This window comes from Cervus canadensis, chromosome 9 (genome assembly GCF_019320065.1).
Source record: "Cervus canadensis isolate Bull #8, Minnesota chromosome 9, ASM1932006v1, whole genome shotgun sequence".
Lineage (NCBI taxonomy): Eukaryota > Metazoa > Chordata > Mammalia > Artiodactyla > Cervidae > Cervus > Cervus canadensis.
The window spans coordinates 35,028,054-35,050,935 of record NC_057394.1 but is presented as its reverse complement, the minus strand read 5'-3'; the positions used below and the strand labels follow the sequence as shown (position 1 = coordinate 35,050,935).

General features: G+C 36.2%; 1 protein-coding gene across 13 annotated transcripts in view; it reads right to left on the bottom strand.

Annotated features, from left to right (window-relative positions):
- Window positions 1-22,882, bottom strand: part of MYCBP2 (MYC binding protein 2) — a 261,465-nt gene that overhangs the window by 34,588 nt on the left and 203,995 nt on the right. For 6 of the 13 annotated variants that reach the window (XR_006271202.1, XM_043477938.1, XM_043477940.1 and 3 more), the window contains 8 exons: window positions 22,484-22,663; window positions 11,291-11,392; window positions 6,769-8,412; window positions 5,662-5,831; window positions 4,311-4,555; window positions 3,229-3,396; window positions 1,911-2,068; window positions 701-900 (listed from right to left, as the gene is read on the bottom strand). Coding sequence is in view for 12 of the 13 variants with exons in the window: in XM_043477938.1 (XP_043333873.1) it covers window positions 701-900; window positions 1,911-2,068; window positions 3,229-3,396; window positions 4,311-4,555; window positions 5,662-5,831; window positions 6,769-8,412; window positions 11,291-11,392; window positions 22,484-22,663 (2,867 nt within the window). In the remaining variant the exon portion in view is untranslated. The remainder of the gene's footprint in view (window positions 1-700; window positions 901-1,910; window positions 2,069-3,228; window positions 3,397-4,310; window positions 4,556-5,661; window positions 5,832-6,768; window positions 8,413-11,290; window positions 11,393-22,483; window positions 22,664-22,882) is intronic. The other 7 variants (XM_043477946.1, XM_043477947.1, XM_043477939.1 and 4 more) reach the window with 6 other exon arrangements.

Below are 22,882 nucleotides of genomic sequence, written 5' to 3'. Positions count from 1 at the left end.
TACACTGTCAATATTTCTGGCCCTAATTAAAAAATTAACAGTAGGGAATATAATACGTATGAAATGCAATTCCAAAATACTTTTCCAAACCACTTTTCATTTCAAAAATTTGTCTGAACATTAATTTACCCAAGCATATTTTTTCCAACTTGCATTTAGGATCAACATGCATTTAGAATGTTTCTTAAGTTCTACACAAGCTGCTATTTACTTAAATATAGATTCATGTCGTTCCCACTGATGAATGGCAGGTTACTTCCTACTCATAGTAAAGAAAAAAGATTTGTTATATATACAAGTCTATGATATACAGTGATCCATTTTCAGAGAACAGAGACCCAGATAAATTATCATTGTTAAATTTATAATTCAAAAGCCCTACTTCTGATCCCTTTTGCATGATTACTCTAACTGAAATGAACTGTGATTATAAAAAGCTTTTTAAAGAAGATATTATCAGGATTCAGACAATAAAGCAATGTAGAAATGAAGTCTTTCAGAGTGCTTAACTATGAAACTCAAATTCATTTATATTCTTAAACCTAGGAGTTTAATTTTGTTGCAAATACAGTATTTCCTATTCACTGAGGTCTCTTAATTTGTCACAATTTCTGTTCAGTAGAAAACTGACATCATTAAACAGAACCATCATATGAAGCTTATGATGAATGAATCAATAATCCTTTTCATGTATTCTTACCTCCATAGCAAAAACTCGACAAGCAGATTTCCTTAACGCCTGTTTCATTGCTATTTCCAGACCTTCTAGATCATGATGCTGTATGACAAAGGCTAAGACTGGCCACTGGAAGTTCCGTTCTCCTTTGGAGAGGGAGCTGTGGGCTGAGATGAGCCGGGACAGCTCGGGAGACGGATGCCTCAAGAGCGAGGAACCCACTTCTGTTTGAAGGAAAAAAAAAAAGTATCAATTTTCATAAGCAACACATATTAATATATTTAAGGTGATTTCAAAAAACAGTATCCAGCTTATTCACTTAAGTGTCGTTGGGGTTTTTTTTTGTTTTTGCATTTGACACAAATCTTAATGATTTCAATTTTTTACTGAAGCTCAGATTTAAATATCTTACTTAAAGTTATATACCTATTAAGTTGCAAAGGTAAGTTTTGAACCCAGGTCTGGATCTAAAGTTCATACTTTCTACAACACCATACAAAATGTGATTTATTTTATCCCCAAATGGAATCTGTATCTTATCCCCAGCATTTTCTAAAGGACTGCTTTGTAACAAATGGTATTTCAATAAGAGCCTAAAGATACTTGTTGAATATATCCTCAATATATTCCTAGAAGATCTTCAATAAGATACATAATCATCTACTTAAAAATATTAGGTAGATCTTCATTTAGTAAGTAGTTGGCCTGACAAACCATTAACATGTTATCCTTTGCTTCTTGGATTTCTTTCTTCATTCTTGAGACAGAATCAATTAGCCTGAATTTGGGGCTGCTGATACTAATTAGTTCAGATTATCTAAAATTTTTTACTGATTAAGAGCTAGCTGTATCTCCAGTTTTTATCATCTGTTTGAGTGGTAGTACTTATAAGAGTTAACAAGTTTCTATTGAGAGTATCATTGTGAAAGTGTCAAGTCACTGGAACTGAAGCTTAGTGGGAGGGATAATGGTAGCAATATTCAGCTTAGATACCTAACAAGTAATATATTTTAAAGATCAGTTTATTCTTAAATCATAGTGCATGATCTCTGGGTATCTCTTCCAACTAAGATGCAAAATTTAGAAAGGCACATTTATGGCTGTGTCACACAGAAGGAATGTTTACCACGATTTAAAATTAGTCCATTCCTCTGCCTTCAAAAATTAGATTAAAAAAAATCTACAAATAAAATCATTAGGATCACTCAATCTTCTTTTTCATCTTTATACTTACCAGTGTCTCCACTGTTAACTCTTCTCCGAGGAATGGCTTTAACTCGTGCAGGTAAGATGGAGTGCTGTTTATCATATTCAGAAGCAACAACGGAGTAGGATCTTTGGAAGACTGTTCTCTTTGCAAGATCAGTATCAGTTATGGGACTAGTTTCCAAACTGCAGATAGAAGAAGGTGACAGATAACTCAGGAGAAAAAGGGAATGATGTGACACTGTTTTACTTGGTTTATAACAACGTAGTCAAATGTATGAACCATGTGGAAGAATACAAATTCAAAGCCAACTTGACAATCTCTCTTTAAGCCATAATTTGATCTTTCCAAATGTAATCACATTTTGACTGATTTCAGAACTGCATTTTAAAGCTTTTGCTTCTCTTAAATCTACTTGGCATTTTAAATGAAAAAGAAGAAAAGGAATCAAATATTCTAAGCTTCTCTCAGAAGCAAAAGCACTGTGGTGGAAGACAGGTGTCATGATATTCAGGAAAAACAGGCAGATATATTCATAATAGCACTGAATAGGGAGAATGTAGATATATACATGAGGAAACCTAATATGAGCCAAAGTGAAACGATGCAATTTTCGTCTGGTTCTGAGTGTTCTATGAGGTTTCTCGTTCCCTGGAGGTGCTACCCAAAGCTCCATCTGGCACACGGCCATACCACAGTGTATGAGAGGTGATAAACTGGTTTCCAGCCTCAGTTACACTATACTTAAAGCTATTTGAGAACTCAGTGGTTTTCAGGAGGGCTGTAGGAAACTAACTTCTTTTTTTTTTTTTTTCTTTTTAAACTATACAACATTAAAAAAACAGTTACAAAAGTATTAAGGTGGTTATGTAATTTCTTTTATTGGGGCATTTTAAAGAAAAAGATAAATACATTTCTTTACTTTCTAAGACAGATTTACAAAATATTCTGTTTGTTTCTTTTCCATTAGTCAAGCCTGGTTTCAAATCCTATGGCCCTCAGTAAAGCTTATATATTTTCTAGTAACTGGCTAACTCTGGCCATGTTGTGTCCTCACTGCCTAAGTGAGTGTACATTCTTGTTTGAATAGATGATAAATGTTGTATATAACTAGTTGGAGTAAAGGTGATCTTTTCTCTCCAACTGGATCTGCTATCAAGGACCTCACCTGATTCATGAATGCATGCCTTTTCTTACTGCTCTAACAGTCAGGACAGTTGACACGACTTCCTTCCTGAGATGGAGGGACGCATCAATATGAAAGAACTGCTAGAGCATTCTCTTCTATTTAAAATCTCTCTTCCACCAAACACTGGACTCAACAAAAATACAGTAACTCAAATACCTGGGTGGCATGGACTTCATGTTGCTCTCTGGCTCTTCAAATACGTTGGGACTCGCATCGGGAGTTACTGATATGTACGGGGCGGGCACAGATGTAGAACGCAGGTACCTCATTTCATCCTGGAATAGGTTGTCATCTTGATAGCCCACGAAATTTTCATGATGATGCCTGCATTAAAGCAAACACAGTAACTTAAACTATGATGTAAAACAGACACTTTCCATTTTTATCCTCCTTTGTAAAAGCAAAAATAACTCATACATCTATAATTGAGGAGTGTAAAGTATTAAAATAGCGGCAGATGTAAGGAGGAAGAAATAAAAGGTTGATAATTTTACACATAGGTATTCCAGGTACCAAACATTTTAAATCCAAAATTGAATTTCTTTCCTTTTGAGAACTTCTCCATCTTTCAGTGTTTCAGTGAGTGATCCCACCAGCTATCTGGGGGCCTTAAGCTAAAATATCTTGGTGTCACAGAGGGCTTAGCCCTCGGTCATGACCCGTCCTTCAGGCCTGTGGATGCTAGGTTCCCTTTCACTATTCTCTCTCCTTGTTTCCCCATCATCACTGTCTTGCTTCAGGCTGATGACATTTCTTGCATGGACTACTGGAGTACAGGCAGTGACCTTTATGGTAGGAACACATGTTAGAGTGAAATTTGAAAAATATTAGATATGTATGAAATGTTTCATGGGTTGGGGAGGATATATCTATTCCCCAAAGAGCTGAAAATTGCAAAATTCATAACTAGAGTATGCCATCAATTTTTACATGTTTTACCATTTGATTGTATCCTTTTCAAACTGGAACACAGAGGTGCTAGTCTAAGTACAATAAGCAGGTGACTAAAGTTGAAGGCTTGTTGCACTTGGCATTCCTGGTGATTTTTTCCAGCGTCCCATATGTACTTAGTCTCACATTTTCATTTTTGTTTCCCATTCACTTTATTGAATTATAAGTACAATGACAAAGAAAACAAACTACATAACTCTGCTTCTCAAAATGGAACTGCTGGTTGGTAAGTCGTGCCAGCAGGCAATTTCCAAAGTGATTTGAAAAAAACAGCCAAGTGACATTACCTAGCTAATGTCTGCAGGTAGAGACAAGGCATTTTAACGGGAAGGTCCTCGGAAATGCCCTCTCTCACGCTGGGCAGCTGAGACTGGAAGGGCTTTGCGGGGTGGTAGCACAGGATGCTGGGCTCGGCCGCGCTGCTCAGGGACAGCAGGAAGAGGGCGTTGGCTTTAATCACCTGGTGGGCCTCCATGGTGGGCAAGGCACGCGGGGTCTTCACTTGCATCGGCTTCCTCCTGGACTGCTTGACCTGGAAGGAGAATTTTCAGGGATCTTTTCCTACTTGTATTCAAATGTGATATTTCTTAACCTACATAGTTTTGAGTTGCTAACAAAAATTGTTAAACTTTTGTAGAACTGCTTTAAAATAATAATAGTGATTACCAAAAACGACATTCACTTCATGTTTCTCAACTGATTGAAACTAATTTATATCAAATACAAACTGTATTTTTTTTTCCTCTTTTGGGGTAAGTTAAAAATCTAACTAGTAAAATCTAAATGTAATTATTTAAATAAAAGAGTAAATAACCTCTGTGTGTGTGTGTGGATGTGTATGTATGTGTGTATTTGGCAAATATTTTTAGTTAGGTGTGTCACTAATGTGAATGAGCCTCACTTTCATAAGTCCTCAATATAACTAGGGATTAAGAAAAAGAGAGAAGAGATAAACAGCAGAAAAAGAGAAGGAAAAAGGAAAAGAGAATTAAGAGAAAGAAAAGGTGAAGAGGGAAAGCTATGTATATGTATATGTAAGCAGGTAACTGAGCAGCACCCAAGTAATAAAAAATCACATCTGTCAACAGGGTGTGTATGCTACACAATAGTCGTTTTGTGTTATTCCAAGACATAATTTGTTTCTGTCATTAAAAACAGCTGACCTGATCAAATTGGTGTATTATTCCTATTATAAAAGCTCATCTTTAACATCAACTATATGGAGTTGTCTGATAACATGATCCTAAAAAGAGATTTTTTCCCCTCACTCTTTGATCTCCCTCCCATCTCCCTCTCCACTCCAACCCTCCAGGTTGTTACAGAGCCCCTGCTGCTTTTTTTTTTTTAATTGAACGATAATCGCTTTGCAGAATTTTGTTGTTTTCTGTCAAATATCAACATGAAGCAGCCACAGGTATATACATGTCCCCTCCCTTTTGAACCTCCCTCCCACCACCCTCCCTGGCCCACCCCTGTATGTTGTTACAGAGCCCCTGTTTGGGTTTCCTGAGCTGGACAGCAAATCCCCACTGGCTATCTGTATTACACATGAGAATGCAAACTTTTATGTTACTGAAAAGAGATTTTAGAAGGTTTATCCTTAGCATTCGCAGTATAGCCAGGACAAAATAAACATACCTTCTCCCGGGCAGCGGCCTGTTTCTCGCGGAGGTACTTCTCCCTGCAGCGATCGCACACCAGGTACCACGTGCTTCCTCCTATGCCACCGTCGCCACAGTTACCAGCCCATCCGCCACAGAAGTGCCCGATGCTATTGTAACCTTGCCCACCAGCATATCGGCCACAGCCTTTGAAGAAAGAATATAAATAGACACTGAACACCTAAGTGTTCTTAGTAGTCTGATCCTTGCTACCTGTGCCTAAATGACAGATTTCCCCTCTTAAAGTAAGCAAAGTACTGAAGCAAATATCTAACTTTTTCATTTTCTCCCCCACTCTCTGCCCCCACAGGCTGTTAGTTATATCAGCAAACTTGCATGCATGACCAGAAAGTAATCAACTAAACTGATGTCTAAAATACTGAAGATATTCTATATAGGCAGATGAAAAGAAACATAAGACATGGGAGCATTTATATTTATTTAAGTGTGCCAAAAATTTGGATAAAATAGATATAAAACATTCTGTACAAATGGTAAATTTTATGGATCACATGTTTTACAAAACGTTTCAGTGTAATACGCAGGAAGAAAAAAGCATCTACCCAAATTCATAATAGGTGAATTTTGGAATATTAATCAATTGTTATAGAAATAGTTACATTTACCTAAAATACTGTCTTCTGATGAAACAGTTGATAATCTCTTACACAGGAAGAGGCCCATAGAAATCAATATAATTTAGTTTAATTTGCAGTTTTGAACAGGAAAACAATGTCAAAGAAGACTTAATGTCGAGACCTTTCCTGTGTGTTTGGACATGTTATTTCTACTGTGTGAGACGGCAATCCTTTGGGTAACATGTAAAATATTTTAGAAGTTAACAGTATCTCAGAATGTGATACACTAAAATGAAACAGTACTAAACTACCTTGCCATCGCAGTATTAGAATTTCTTTACCTATTTTCCACAAAACTTTTACTGTATTGATAAAGCACTTTAAAAATTACATTCTAAGAAAACTATAAATTCTGGGCAAAAGTTTCCCTGTACGTTAAGGTAATTCACGGAACAGCTTAAGTCAGAAGCTACTGCATCTTACGTACATCCCGTAACACTGCTTACCTGGGTGAGCCTGCCTCATGTGGTACGTCACGGGGTACGGGTGGGACTCCCCACACAGCTCACAGATGGTGTCTTTCTCTGGTCCTCCTACCGCCAGCTGGGCCATCTCCCCAAACAGATTGCCCCTGGGCCGGACTTCGGTCTTCTCTTTCTTCTTCTTTTCTTTTTTTGCCTTCTTACTCTCTTTCTCACACTCTTTCTTTTTGAGGACGGCACAAGAACCGGGACTTGGGAAGATCATGTTCTGGGACGCTGCTTTGATAGTGGCCAAAGAGATGTCTTCCCAGAAAGCCACCAGGTGCTGCAGCGTCAAGGGCAGCGGCGACTTCGACTTCGTCGCGTGGTGCGTGGACATCTCAAAAGTGGCCTCGGCTTTCCCGTCTTCACATTTTTCATGCAGAGGGGGTTCCTTCAGCATGGACAACACCTTATTTTTGTTGATGCTACCCATTTTAGATATGTCTGGCCCATGAGGTGCAATATTAAACATATTCAGTGCTGATGATATTTCCAACGAGTGTCTGTTTTTTAATTTGGTTTCTTTTTCTTCTGTAGGCTGCTGGCTGTTTAAGCTACTTCTTATAGGAGCGTGTTCTTTGGACAGGTCCGGATTAAATTTTAAGAAAGAAGAACAAGCCATGGCATCATGTACTATGCCTTCGTGCCACAGGAAAGAGGCGAAGACAGCCCGGGCACACTCAGCCACGGAAGGGGACATGGCTTGTTTGGCTGGCTCCAAAGGTTTGGATCCCTCTCCTTTGAAGAGAAAGCTGGATTTTTCCTTCTTGGGCCTGGTGTGCCTGTTAGCACATTTCCGACTTATTTTGGGGGACGCCCTCATTTCCTGTTCCTCTTTCAGCGGTGCTTTCCCTATGCTGAAATGCACTTTATTTGAACCTTCATCCACACTCTTAAATTCACTGCTCTCATCACAGGTGCTGTCTGTTAGGCTGTTGGTTTTTAAAGTACTTGAGGTGCAGACTTCAACCACCTCACTGTGGAGGTTTTCTTGTACCACGTGGGGAGAGGGAGCTCTGTTTTCGGATCCGGGGGAATCTTTAGAATCCTTTGGTACTGGTTTTGGTTTTGGTGATGTTGATCGCCCCCTCAAGGGTTCTGTGAGGGGCATTTTCTTCTTGCGGAGGGTATCTGGATCAAGGGTGTAAGAGTCTGATTTGGAACGTTCCCGGGGAGGATCGAGTTTCGTCTTAACAGGAGCAGTGCTTTTCTGAGGTAGATTTTTATCATGCGGTGAGGAGGATCGTGGAGAACTAGCACCGGATGGGCTAGACCTATTGGCTGGGAGCGTCTTTGGCTTGGGAGAGGATGACCGAGAACCTGGGCCTGGGGACTCGGCTCTGAAGCCGGAAGACATCCTCCCGTCAGATTTTAGTGTCTGCAAGGTGTTGTGGTTGGGGGACAATGACCGACTATGAGAATCTGACCGCAACTTTGCAGCATCAGATTTCAACATGAGAGATTCACTAGCCGATAGCCCTTCTGTACCCCTTGGCTTCTTCTGGTCAGCAGTAGTCCGGCTCATACGTCCATCAGGTTTAAGTGTTCTGCTGTGTTTGGAGGACAGTTCTGATTTTCCTGATGTACAGACGGGTCTAGCAGATGTTGAGATAGTTCCTCGGTCACCTGTATGGTCCATTTCATAGTGAAACTTGTTAATATAATTATAACTTACTGATGATTTATCTACTAAACCATGAAATAAAAAATGACTAAAAAAATTTGTGTTGCTTTGCACAGACAAAAATATTTAAAGATTAAAGAAAAAAGGGGAACAGGGAATGATTTCTCAACAAAGTTCAACTACATTTTATAATTCTAATATTCTTATGGTTGGATTAGGATAATTTATTACTAACATATGAATGCTAACAGAACAAGGACAAAAAGAAAAATAATCTCTCTCCCCCAAGCCAAGCACTAGGTGTTCCCACACGGACACCGTTTGTTTTTGGCATCCTGGCCCTCATTCGGGTCTCTCCCTCCTAATGTTTCATGCTTTCTTTAAAGGCACGACAGCAAGGATGTGTTTGCTGTTGGTAAGTGGTATAGCCTTCGAGATTATCTTTCCTCCATAAAATCAAAACTCCTGCCTTTACTGCAAGTGGATATTATTGTTAGGAGGCAAGAAATCTGATTAAAGTGACTCAACAGGCACAAAAAAACCCTGAAAATCCATAAATCTTGCTACAAGTATTCATATTTTTTGAAAAAGGATACTTAGTAAATTGAGAAGAATTTGTTAACTGGTTACATTGCAGTTCGTTCTTTTTCTTAATTAAAGGGAAATGAACAAACTTGGATAAAAGTAGTAAAGTGTTTTGGGGCTTGCTTTCATGTGTGTGTGTTTACAGTCATGCTCTAGTTAATAATCTGTCAAGAGAGTTTTGCCATAGAATCTGCCTCCTCATGGAAGGCTCACAAAGGCTGATATTTTTGTTTGTTACTACCTTTCGCTGGTGTCATGTCAAGAATGGGTCAATATAAGTGTTCGATAAATATTTGTTAAGTGAGTAAATAAACTCCTATTTTCTTAGTTCTTTTCCCTTCTGCTAGTCACAATCTTCAGATTCTCTGAAAATTCATTATGGCTAGCACCACAACAGGGCAGAGGTGACAGCAGCCATTGTTGTGTAACGGTCAGATTTTATAAGACAAAATATTGTATTTGGTAGAATTAGACATCAGCCTAGTCCTTGCCACTAATTCTGAGGAACTAATTCGTTTTTATCACTCTGACACTGGAAATGCCTTCATCATCACATGTATTTCATAAGCTAAACCATACATAATGGTGAATCCAAGCAAATAAGTAGTTAATCTTCTATACTTGGCATCTCTCTGTACAAGATCAATTTGTGAATTTTCCGAAAGGGGCATGCTTTCTAATTAATGATGCACGATTCCTCACAAAGGAAATCTCCACTGTGATTGGCTAAACAATAGACTCTTTCAAATATTAGGAACATCATGTATCACATGCCAGCAAACATTGCTTGTTATATAGAGAGGGTCAGAGGGTGGGCTGCTCTATATCATATTCCTATGTTTCAAGTAATGGTGAGTATTTTTTTAAGATCTGTTAAGTGGTGACAGCTGAATACCTGTTGGAGTCTAGGTGCATAAATAATGCACAATTATTTCTTCCTGACATATATTTGTCAAATTATAAATGAATCCTGCTGAAAAAGTTACTTTTCCAAAATATATTTCATATATTGAAAAAAAATGTCAAGTTAGCTAAATGTGGTAAACCCATATGCTAACTAACTAATGTGTATCTTCTTCATTTGGCTTTTAAAAGTTTCCAGGAATGCAGTATTACTAAAAATGGTCATATGGCTGTTTTAAGTATCACTAAATATAAACACACTTTGTCAAAAAGCTTGAGATCATAAATACTTTCACATTCATCACTTAATTTTGTTTAATGCTTATGTTTATCATGTGTAAATTTAAGTGATAATAGACACTTCAATCTCAAAAGAATTCTGAAGAAAAAATAACACAAGACAGGATAAAAATTTAGTACATTCTAATGAATTAGTAAAAATGTTAAATATTATGTATTCATTCATTAATAACCTGCATTTATGCCAAAATCATAAATAAAAGGTTATATAATACCATTCTATAATATAATGTACCCATAATACTCTACTGTAATATGATATGCCATAATATATACTACTTATGGGTTACACAAGACTATATACTACAGACATCAGATTCTACAATTATTCCATAATATTATATAATATTACTGTCAACTGTAAAAAGGAGAAATATAAAACTGTTTTACTCATTTTTAAGAATACAAGATTTTAAAAGTTAAATTGAATATTATTCTAAGACAAAAATATGTGATTACGAATATACAGTACTTTAAAAGACCAAAGCAAATTTTTAAATGGTCTGACATTTTATCAATTGTCAATAGCTTAAACATTTCTAAAATTAAGTGACTAAGGAAAATATAAGGAAGACTCAAGCCATATAGGATGGCTCTGAAAACAAAGGTAAACTAAAAAACTTAAATTATCAAACTGTTTCTCATAAAAAACTAAAACAGGAAAATTATTTTTACAATAAATAACAGAAAAATGAGTCTAAGACTAACCTGTCACATAAGACATTATATTCTTACAGATCACAATGTGCACGAGGCTTACACGTATATGTCTTTGTTCTGGTCATAAGGGCTTTACAATTCCCCAAAGGCATTTCTTTCTATGTACTCATTTAAGACCTCATACAGGTTTGAAATTAAACAAGAGTACTATTTAACCTACAGATATAGTAAACAGGCATATCAATTAGGATAATCATTATAATATTGAACAGATACATCACAAATTACCCCAAAATATCAAGTTTAAATAAAATGATAAACTTTAGTCTTAAATGGAATGAGATGAAAATGACTGAGGTGAACTAAAACTTCTTTCTTGAAAGCTCCTACGTTCATTACGAATGACCCATCCATGGAGGCACGCATACCCACCCTTCAGTTTGTGAGACAGAGATGAGAGAGCAGAGGCAGGCCCAGCTACACCATAATTTTTGTAAATGCGCTCACGAGAAGCAAGGTTGCGAGATGGAGATTCTATAGTGGAAAACATTGGCAAAGAAGCGGCACAGATTCAATGGAAAAAAAAAATTTAGCAGAGAACACAAGCAGAAACAAAGCATTTCAAATGGTATGCGCAACTATTAACTGCTATTAAAAATTTTATATTCTGCTAAAATTTTCAATAAGTTTATACTTCTCTAAAATTAAAAGCTGAAAACAATGGTCAAATTAATTAATTGAGACTAATAACGACAGCGCCAAATGTGTTAGCTTAAAAGTTAAATAACAGTCATAGCACTGATAAATCAAATTCGAGCATTTCTTTTCAGACTAATATTTCTTTAACTCAGTTTTCTTTAATTTGGTGCTCACTTACTTATAAATGAAAGTTTATAAGTAATTTTTTGGTAAACAGTGTGAGATAAAAAAAACGTTACTTACAGTTTAACCTATTGTCCTCTGGCTTTCTGTATGGACACAGGACTATAATTTTTCCAGTATGCCTCTCAGAATGGACCCAAGTTGACAATTATGGTCGACTACTTTTCTGAGTCCATCTTCAGTAAAAACTACTAGTGCCAATCCCAATATTTAGCGTTTGTTTTGTAGATCATATTATTGAGATACTAAATTTTATTTATAAAATGTCTCACAACACAAACAAAGCAAAAAAAAAAAAAATTACAAGTCACTGAAATGTTAAGCACATTAATGATTCACCATGCAGAAAATGAAGTCCTTAAAATGAAAAAATATATATATATTTCAAAGAATTAACAGAACCTTTAAAACGGTCTTTCAAAAGCAGTATGCTTTAAAAAGCAATTTCTAAATCTGAAAATAAATCCACTACTTAAAATTTTAATTCATGGCAGTTAAATGTAATCAGCTGAGCTGAAACAAATTCAGGTAATAAGGAGATAAGTTTCTTAATATTATTGAAATTAAAAAAAAATGAACACACACTTATCTCAAGAGAAAAAGTAATGGTTGACAGATTCATCATTATGGTCAAGATTAAAGATGAACTATTCATAAGCCAAATGTCCTTCTATATATGGTATGGTGTATGTATTATGTGTCAGACAATGTCCTAGAAATTGAGCAAAAAGTAATGAATAGAAATGAAGTCCCTGTTCTTATGGAACTTATCTTCCAGTAAAAGGAGAAAGACAATGAACACATATACCCTAGACAGAGTGGTGATAAACTTGGGAGTCATAAGCACACAGATGTTGGGTAATTCTCCATGCCTGGATAAGACCACTCGGGTAGCGAGGTCTACAGGAGACCTCGGAATACAAACCTGGACATTCCTAGAAATGCAGAATAGAGGAGGATGGAGTAAAGAGGTCAGAGGTGAACAGCTGAGGCAGGAGATAACCCGCACGAAGAGGAAGAAGGTGTTTCAAGGGAGAAAGAGCAATCCTGTTAAACACTGCCAACAGAGCAAGTAAAATGAAATCTTAGAACTGACAACTGAACTTAGCAAAACAAAAGTCAAAGACTGACTAGAGTGATTTCCGTCGGTAAGGACAGCTGCAAAGACCCCTTGTAGCTGGTTCAGGAGAGAAAGGCAGGAGTGGATGGGGGTGCACCCACATGCCATCAAGTCATGTTCATCTAAGTTAAAAAGCTGTCAAAACTTTAACATCTTTGAGCATTCTTCTTTTTAAAGTCTATAAAACTCAAAGGTGTCAGACTCTACAAAAGGAGTTCTTATGCTATTAATCCTCAGTCTGCAACTCTCACCAAAAATGTCAGTTTAGGTGAGTGCCAGTTTTTGACTGGAGTTCAAGGGCAATTCAAACTGGCCATTTAAGGACACAGTTTCATAGCCTGGTCACTAAAAGTTGTGAAGACCGGGTTTAGCAAGGGGACACAGGAGCAAGAAGTTAGAAGACTATCTTAATTAAAAGTACCAATAACATAAATGTACAAAACTACTGATACAAGGACACTTGTAGGATAAGATGTTAGAGGTTTAAGGACAAATTCCTGGAGGAGGTTTTGAAGCCAAAATATGCTTGAAGTCTTTTCAGTATGTTACAAAACCTAAAGAGAATAGGTATGATTCAGAGTGAACAAGAAGAAACAAATATTTTTTGAAAATCTAAAAAAGTTACTATTAAATACCTAAATAAAGTAACCTGCGATTTTATACACTTCTTCTAGACATTTAATTTTACAAAAATTGCCCATGTTTAAAATACTTAACTAAAGATTTATCCTTCAATTTAAAAACAGAAGTAATCTTAAAAGAAACATTGCTACCTATGCACAGAAGAAAAAATTGATCAACTTTTAGACATTTGATGAAGATTAATCATGCACCTTTTTATCTTGCTTTAAGATAAAACAACCAATTATTAAATTAATCTCTGTAGGTTTTTTATTTTCTATGCATAATATAGTTAACTAAGGAGAATAATCCTTAAAACAAAATAAAAAGCAGGATTTTTTTCTCCAGTACTCATTTGAAGTCAATGTTGTTTGGTATAAAATATCCCTTTATTAACAATATGGTTCTTTACATGGCATTTATTCTTTGTTTTCTTTGTTTCAAATCCCAAGTATCAAGTTCCCTGGAATATTTCATTCATTCTCTGGTCACAGAAACTCTGAGTTCACTGTAATCTGTATTTAAAAACTTACTCCCTAGGCTAATGATAATAAAACAGTTTGTTTTTTTTTTTAAATAAGGAAAGCATTTGCATTTCAGTTGGCCAAAGACAAATTGTGGGACAATACACTGGAAGAACCAAGGCACCTATCACCATTTAGATTTAAAAAGGGGCATATATTCTATCCCTGTGTCAGCAAGATCCCCTGGAGAAGGAAATGGGAACCCACTCCAGTTGTCTTGCCTGGGAAATCCCATGGGCAAAGGAGCCTGGCGGGCTACAGTCCATGGGGTCACAAAGAGTCAGACCCAATGTGCACGCACGCATATATTCCTTCAGTGTCGAGTCAACAATAAAGCAGTAAGTTTCTTTATCCATCTGTCGATTAGCACCCAGGGTGATTCCATATCTCGACAATTATAAATAAGGCTTCTGCAAATACTGGGGTGAATGTATCTTTTAGAATAAGTGTTTTTGTTTTCTTTGGATTATACCCAATGGATTTGCACCTAAAGCTGTCAGTCTAGACAACTGCTAGCTTGCGTATGCAATTGTCATCACTATCACCTTATTCTAAACCCTCCAAGACATCAATAGACAGATGTGAGAATAATACTTATACTTATCTATACTTATTTCCTATCTGCGTATATTTTGATTGCTCACATCTTTTGACTAGGTTGAAGCTATTATTTATATATTGTCTCCTCAATAACCAATACATTAGCTTTTTAATTTTTTTTAAAAAATAAATAGCTTTAAAATAAGTAATTTCCAGAATATCTGAATTGTAAGTTAAGCTTAACCACTTACTGCCTGTCATAAGAGTCTATACTGTCAAAATATCTGTAGTTCTATTCAGAGAAAAATGCAAATGTACAATTACTGAGGTTCAAATTGAGAGAAGAAAGTCAGGAACACTGTCCCTGTCATTCCACTGCAAACATGACACAATTATCATCACTGTTTGCGAAAGATTCATACAACCAGATTTCTTTCTACATCTGAAAGACATATACATAAATAAATATAGATATGAATAAGCACTAACAGGATACAGAATCTTAATAAATGTGTCAGAAGAAAAAGAGCTTAAGACACAGAATTGAAACTAAAATTTATTTACATAAATGTCAGTATACTAAATGAATTATAAAACTAGAAGAAAATTTTCAACCTTAGGATAAAACAGAAATATGCCTTTCACTAGAATATAACATTAATCCATGATACAAATGCAGAAAGGAAGATGGGTGAAAATCTGTAATGATGTATTATCAACTTGTTAGTCAACAATGCCATCTTCAGTTATGGAAATGCTAAATATTTATTCAAATTATATTATAGCTTTCTGGAAGCTAAGTTACCCAACTGAACTCATTTTTCCTTAAAATCTGCTCTTTATTCTGTGTATTGGTATCAGGTAAGCATATAACCTTCCAAAACAAAGGAAAACTGGACGTCATTCTAGATTGGCTCCTGCGACTATGATTAGCACGTCCTGTACAATTTCACTGCCTACATGTTTCTAAACGTGTTCCTTCTATTTTCCCATTGTACTTTACCTTAGTTTGAGCCCTACTCAGCTCTTGTCTGGAAGTTCTGCTTCTAACACTCTCCCTTTCTCCAGAACCCTTCTCATAATATTTTCAGTTATCTTTCACAAATGTTAAGACTGATCACATCATTCTTTTTATTTAAAATTCTGCAGAACTATATAATCCCTCATCTGTTGCCTACACTTTACTCATTTTACACACAGTATAAAGTCTAAACTACTGAGAATGTCTTATAAGACCTTCGTGATGTGGCCGCACCTTCTCTAGTGTAAGACAGTGCCATTAGGACACTAACACTCTAAGCCACCAATGCATGAAGTTTCTTAAGTGAATCATGTTTTTGAACATAATCAAATGAGCTGATTCATTCAAAGTGCTTAAAATGGCACCTGTTATGTAGTAAAGGACTGCATGTGCTAGCTATTACTATTTCATACTTTCTCCTCTTTCCTCAGACCACCAACACACTCTCCCCATGCTAACTCTGAGCTGATGATGGCTTCCATTCTACTGAGAAAACAAGACAAAAAGCAAATGGAGAAGGTTCTCATGCTGCTAACACTATGTATTCTTTTCTCTCCTGACGGATGAACTGTTTCTGCTCCTACCTGGCCAACATTTCCACTTCGTGCTAAATCCCATCCTCTCTTCCACGGAAGAATGCTATTCCAGCAATTCTCCCCTCTCTCCTGCATCAGCAATTTTTCTCTCTACTGGATCATTCTCATTAAAACAACAACCTTAATGTTACCTTTTCCCCCCTTAAAAACCAAACCAAACAAAAACCTCTCCAGATCTCACGTCCTCTGTCCTGGTTTCACTTTATTTTTTCCTTCCCTTTACAGTAAAACATGACAGATTTATCTATAATAACTATCTTCAATTTCTCATTCCCCTCTTTATCTTGAACCTACTCCATCGAGCTTCAGCCGGAGGTTGCTCTTATCCTACTGGAGGTGCTCTTATCAAGATCATCAGTGACGTCCACAGGGCTAAATCCAATGGTCACGCTCAGTCCTCACTTACCTGACACATCAGCCACACCTGATACAGATTATCACTGTTCCCTTGAAATACTTTTCTTTACTTGGCTTGGTTTTCCTATCCCTGTGGCCACTTCTCAGTCTCTCTCGCTGATTTCTCCTCTCTCCCATGTCAGAACACCGAAATGCTCCCAGGGTTCAGTCTTTAGGCATCCTTTCTTTTCTCCATACACCCACTTTCTTGCTGCTTTAATCCACCCTTTTAGGGCTTTAAGTGTATGTAACAATTTTCAAATTATTCTGCTATAAGCCAAACGAACTCCTAACTTACATGTCCAACCCAGACAGTTCCCCTGAACTCCAGGGTCATGTGTCAGTCTCTACTAGGTATCTCCACTAGATTTAAGAGGAATCTCAAACTTAACATATCTAATCAATCATTCAAGAATATGGTGACAATTATCCCCACCCTTGATCCATGCCCCTTTGCAGCGAGCGACTCTAATCAAGGAGTGGAGTCTATTTCTCCATTCTTGAATGCAAGTGTGTTGCTTTGACCACCAGAGGACGGCAGATGTGATGCTGTGTCAGTGTAAGTCTCAAAAGATTGTAAACGCTTTTTCTTTCTCAGAATCCTGCAACGTCCAGGCAGACAAACCCAGGTTAACCCACTGACTGACAAGAAACACATGGCCTAATCATCCTTTTCACGCCAGCCAATGGCCAGCTAACCCCTGAGGCAAAAATACCTGGTTGACCTACAGATGCATGAAGAATCCCAGGAAGGATCCCAACACCTATCCAGCTGAGCCCAGCCTTCTCTGCCAACCCACAGAACTGTGAGCTAAACAGTGCTCATTTTAAGTCAGGAAGTTTTGGGGTAGTTTGCTATGCAACAGTAGCTCTAACCTCTCTAACCTTTCCTGGCAGAGTAGGCAGCTTTTCTCCTGTGTTTCCAATGCATCCTGTGAATATTTGTTCCTGCAGACTTAAAAAAATAATATCATTTTTAATAAACATGGCTGCCTTTGACAGTATTCCAATAGATTAGTGATGATATTTTTTTCTACCTTATTGCTCCCTATAGCCTAGCATAGAGTAGATACTTAACAAACACAGGTAAACAGATGATGGAAGAATAAATGACCCATCTGAAGAAAAAATGGGAATGAAGTGTAGAATAAACTTAGTAGCCAAGACAGAGATGGGAGCAAGGGGAGAGACAGAAGGTCAGATCTTGTCAGGAGAAAGCAAACAGATGCACTAAGGCACACTGTCCTATAAACAACAGCAGCATTCTTTGGGGTTTAAGTGTCTAGAATGAACTTCATCAGGGCTGAAGAAGAGGAAGAGGAACATGGGTCCAGACTTCCCTACCACCAAGATGGTGACATGGAATGAAAATAAATTCTGGCCCAGGACTGAAATGACAAGGATGTGTAGGGAGGCTAGAGACATTAGAGCGCAACTGAAATATATATATTGGCCCCTGTGATAGATGCTATAGGCTCAAGCATGAACATTTTTATTGAGCTTGATTATTTGATTTTATAAAATCTGTTGACATCATCCTTTTATTTTTCTTGACAAAAATTATAAAGAGGAAAAGGATCTTAGAAATCAGCTTAGTGTCACAAAACTAACTGGAGGGAGGACAGAGATTAAAACACAGGTCTCCTTCCTAAGTCAAGTGTTCTATCCATGCCACAGCTCACAGCGGGCAAGGAAACAAGTGGATAGATTCTAGGCTGGAACTGCAGTCCAGGATAAAGATGAAGTCTAAAACTCAGAAACAAACCTGCCTTTAATACAAATATCTGGTTACAGTGTTACCATATGAAGAATTAATATCAAAGCAAATAATGAAGTTAAGCTATGAAAATGTGTGGAGCAGTAGCTAAAAAACCTCCTTTGTGCCTTTCCAAATCCCATCCTGACACTCACTCGACAGAGAATAGAATGCCCTGTCTGAGATGGTGATTCTTCCCCAATCTGCCTTGGACTGTGAGAGATGCTGAATGTTTGCATCAAAAGGCAATATATCAGCAGATAATGATCATCAGGCACCGCCTTTTATGGATGAGTTTAAAAGGGCTTTAGAAATGTCAAGTAACCTAACTAAAGCTAGTGAGTGGCTGGAGAGGAAATCTGAGTTTAAAGTCTTTCCATCACTACATCATCGGAGGTTAGATAAGTAAATAACAGTGCTTTAGTAAATGGTAGTATATTCAAACACTAATCAGTATGCATGCAGATACTCAGGCAGACTTTTGCCACATTTAGCAAAATTTCTACAGAATGTGATAAATGAGTATAAAAGAAAAAGTCTTGTTGCAAAGTAACACAGAACTCTCATAACTGAGCTTGAAAGTATGATATCCATATTATATGTTATATGTTTAAAATCTCTGGCAAAATGGTGAACTGTCTTAATGCTCTATTTGATATTTTTTTCTACAAAAAGAAGCAAATTATTTAGCTTCTTGGACAGCATCTAGAAAGTACTTATGTTAAACACAGTCCTATGAAAAAGTTTTTCAACTGGATTATCTTCTGTAAAATTCCATCAGTATAAACTTAGAATTATTAGACATCACAACTTTAAAGCTGAATTTAATTACTAAGAAAATATCCCTTCTCTATTGTGAAGATGTGTTATGAATAAATTCTGGAATGTTGATCATTAGATAACAACAAACACATCATCTCAAACTCATGGTTCACACCGCAGAAGTGATCATCTTAGGCATTCACAATCAATATAATATCTCTGAATGCTTGTGATGTGTGAGATATTGTCAGAGGCAATGATAAATAAAATGATATTTTCAAAAGAAATGAGGAAAGATAATGAAAATTAAGAATGCAATATTCTTAGAAGAAAATGGGCAATTCCTTTTCTTTTCAATTCAATTCCTTTTCAAGAAAAGGGGACAATTCCTCCCCTCAGTCCATTAGAAACTTACTGCCAAATTACCTACCAATTCTAAAGCCTACTTAAATAATTTTGAGATAAAAAAGTAAATAATAAAAAAGGAAAAGTTTATATACACACCTCTCTCATGCCTTTGCATACATATAAATATGGTAAGACAAGGAAAATGTGACTTTTATTCCTATAATTATTCTATTTCATTAGAATAACAGATGAAATAATTTGTACATATGTATGCGTGCATGTGCAAAATAATTTTGCTAATTTAAAAAATAACCAAATTAGTTTAATGTGCCAGATTATTTTCAATTCCAAAGATTAATTTTAAAAACTCTATGCTTGGGGGGAAGAAAACCTAAAGAAATACTGACAATAACGCTCATAAAGCTGACATGTGAGGTGGTTTATGTATGTTCTCCTAGAGCCCATCTACTTAACTGGGAACTCGAGTTACGGTATTTGAAAAATCTTTTCTTTTCAAATCATGCCACATTCTTAAACTATGAAGGGGAAAATAACCAATACAAACAAAGCTAATGTCCTAGATGTTAAAACTAAATGGAAACAGAAATTTAAATATTATATATTAAAAAACAGATTTTTTTCATTATCTAGTAATAGGCAAAGCTAGACATATAAAAACATGGCCTTTGTAGACAGGAAAACTGGCCTCATCTTCTGACTACCATTTACTATGTATATTTCTAGGGCATATCACTTATTCTCTTTAAGCCTCCGTTTCTTTACCTGTAAGATAAAGATAGCATCTCAAATGAGAATATACTACGATGCTCAAGGACAGTATTTAGTACATAGTGGTGGACTTCTCAGCATAAGCAAAAATTAGTAAATATGGTCTTCTATACATAATATTTTATTTTGGAAAGACAAAAATGATTCTTATTTTACTAATTAGTAAAGGGAAGTTCAGTATGAATAAGCCATTTTCTGAAGCAATATGAAAAACTGGTGGGATAGACAGCAGTGGAATTCAGGAAAGAGTATCTTACGGAATTTTAATTCTGCCACATTCAATTTTCCCAATATGATGTGATTACTACAATTTTAATTTACTTATAAAACATTAAACTATTTTTAGATTCCACGCTTATTTTTAGTTGTGCTAAAGATTAAAACTTCTGGTTTCTGGAATCTGGTAATCAAGCTTTAGCGATATTTTGTTGAGAATAAGAAGTTTATATCACTGGAGCACACACAAGAAATGATTCAGAAAACAGGTAATCCTGAGACATTTCCATGTCATGATTTCAAATGTGCTCCAAAATGGTGGTAAAGGAAGGAGTGGTACTAATAACATTCAGACACAACGTGGACAAAACTACACTGACACAGTGTCAGTTAGGAACCGACTGTCCTTTAAAAAAGACAAATGTGATTTTCTGATGGTCTTCACATTTTGTTTCACAATATTTTATTCAGGAATTTGGTAAAATAAAAACAGTAATTATACTTTTTTTAGACAAGTTTTTGAAAAGAGTTGCAATGATCCTTGAGGAGGAACAAACAGGTCCTTATTCCTTAGTTCTCTTGTCTGCTGCCACTATGACATTATCAGGGTAATTTCTCTTTTAAAATTTTATATTTAATATGAATTTTCTGCCTGGTTACAGTTTTTTCCTTTTATTTCCTTGTCCTTACCTTTAAGACTTCCTGCAACCTGGATACATCTGAATGTAAAATGTTTGCTGCTCTGTTAAATGGGTAAACTAAGTCTTCACCATAATATTAATCAAGGAAGAAAAACACTATTTCACACACATGACACTATTATGTTTCCTTCAAATTCTTCTTTTAAAAGACATTAAAGTGAATATTATATATGAATGGAGATAATTAGCTAGAAATTGATACTACTTATATTTACAAACTAATTAACTGAACTTGCCTAATGCTTAGCATAAATCTAGAAAAGCTTATACTCCAGTATATTCTTTTCCTTAGATAATAATATCACATGAATAATATCATTTGCTAACAATATGCTACCTGGCTCCTAACAAAAACTAAACCAGCTGGCATTCTCTTAAGTAATCCCAATAATAGTTATGAAGGTATTTTTGTAGAAAAATAACTTAAGAGATCTAAGTGTGAATGTACTTTCTTAAAGTAAAGCAAAGAGGTCATGCACTTCAATTCAGACAAATGACTGTACAAGCTGAGATAAACTCTCTCAATTCAGTGACTGTGTTTACATACTATATAGCCAATATGTGAACTGAAGGCCAAGAAGAGCATAGTGGTGTCATATTAGGAGTTCTGAGACATTTATGGGGAAGCCTCAGCAGCTTATTAAGAAAAAAGAAGACTTGGCTAAGTGTAAGTACAGTTTGTTTGGGTCTATTTTCCAGATCAGTATGAATTACTATTGATATCATGGATGAAGGGCCTTCTGCCTAGAAGGCTGAACTGGAATCAAATGATCAGTTTAATATATTAACAACAACAACAACAAAAAGCAACAAAAGAGACGATTTGAGATAATCTGGAAACCTAAGTTGCTAGTCATTTCAGAGACACCAAACTCACTTAAAAGAAACAAACAAACCTGCCCAGTACAGCCTCTCCTGCACCCACTGGTAAAGTCAAACAGGTTCATTCTCTTGGGGCATTGCTAAGTAACAAAACTCCAATGTAAATCAACAAAAGTTATCCCTAGAACTGGTGCTTACCACAGTCATGCATTTTACAAAAAATATTAAATCAAATGTTTTCTTTATATATAGTATGATTTGCTTATTTTGTACAAAAATATTTATTTAAAACAAAAAATAGTAATGTTTTAATAATCACACTTAATAAAAAATGTGATTACAAATAAATGTCTTAGCTGAGGAATGTCTTAGGTCAGAATAGCTTATCTGCTTCAAAAACATGGGAAAGGATAACATCCTCTTTAAATAAAACCAGCTAGGTGAGTTGATAAATAATTAGCAACTGATAAACAACTCAGAACAAAGCTTCAGAAATGGTTTGATGAGGCAGGTAAGGCTGACAAGACTTACTCTGAAGCTGAGGCTGCTGGAAGGAAAGGGGCTGTCCGAACACAAATGGGCTGTGGACTAGGGAAGAGGGAGGTTTTGCAGCTTGATCAAAGATGGAAGGAGCTGGGAGATTGGGTCGTGACTGAATGGAATTCAATATGGCACTCAGTTGGTCACCTGCAGTGGGCAAAACAGTCAAGACTACAACTTGTTATTAATTAACATCCAAAATGGCAAAGTAAATGGTGCTTTACGACATTCAGATAGTCAAACACTAGATAAAACAAGGCCAATTCAGAACTCTTGAGGAAGTTGGTGATCATTATCCTCAAATTAGGGACTGAATACTGTGTGTTGTTTTAATAATAGAAGCACTCCAACAAATTTTACTTAATAGCCTAACTATAAAAACAAATCCAT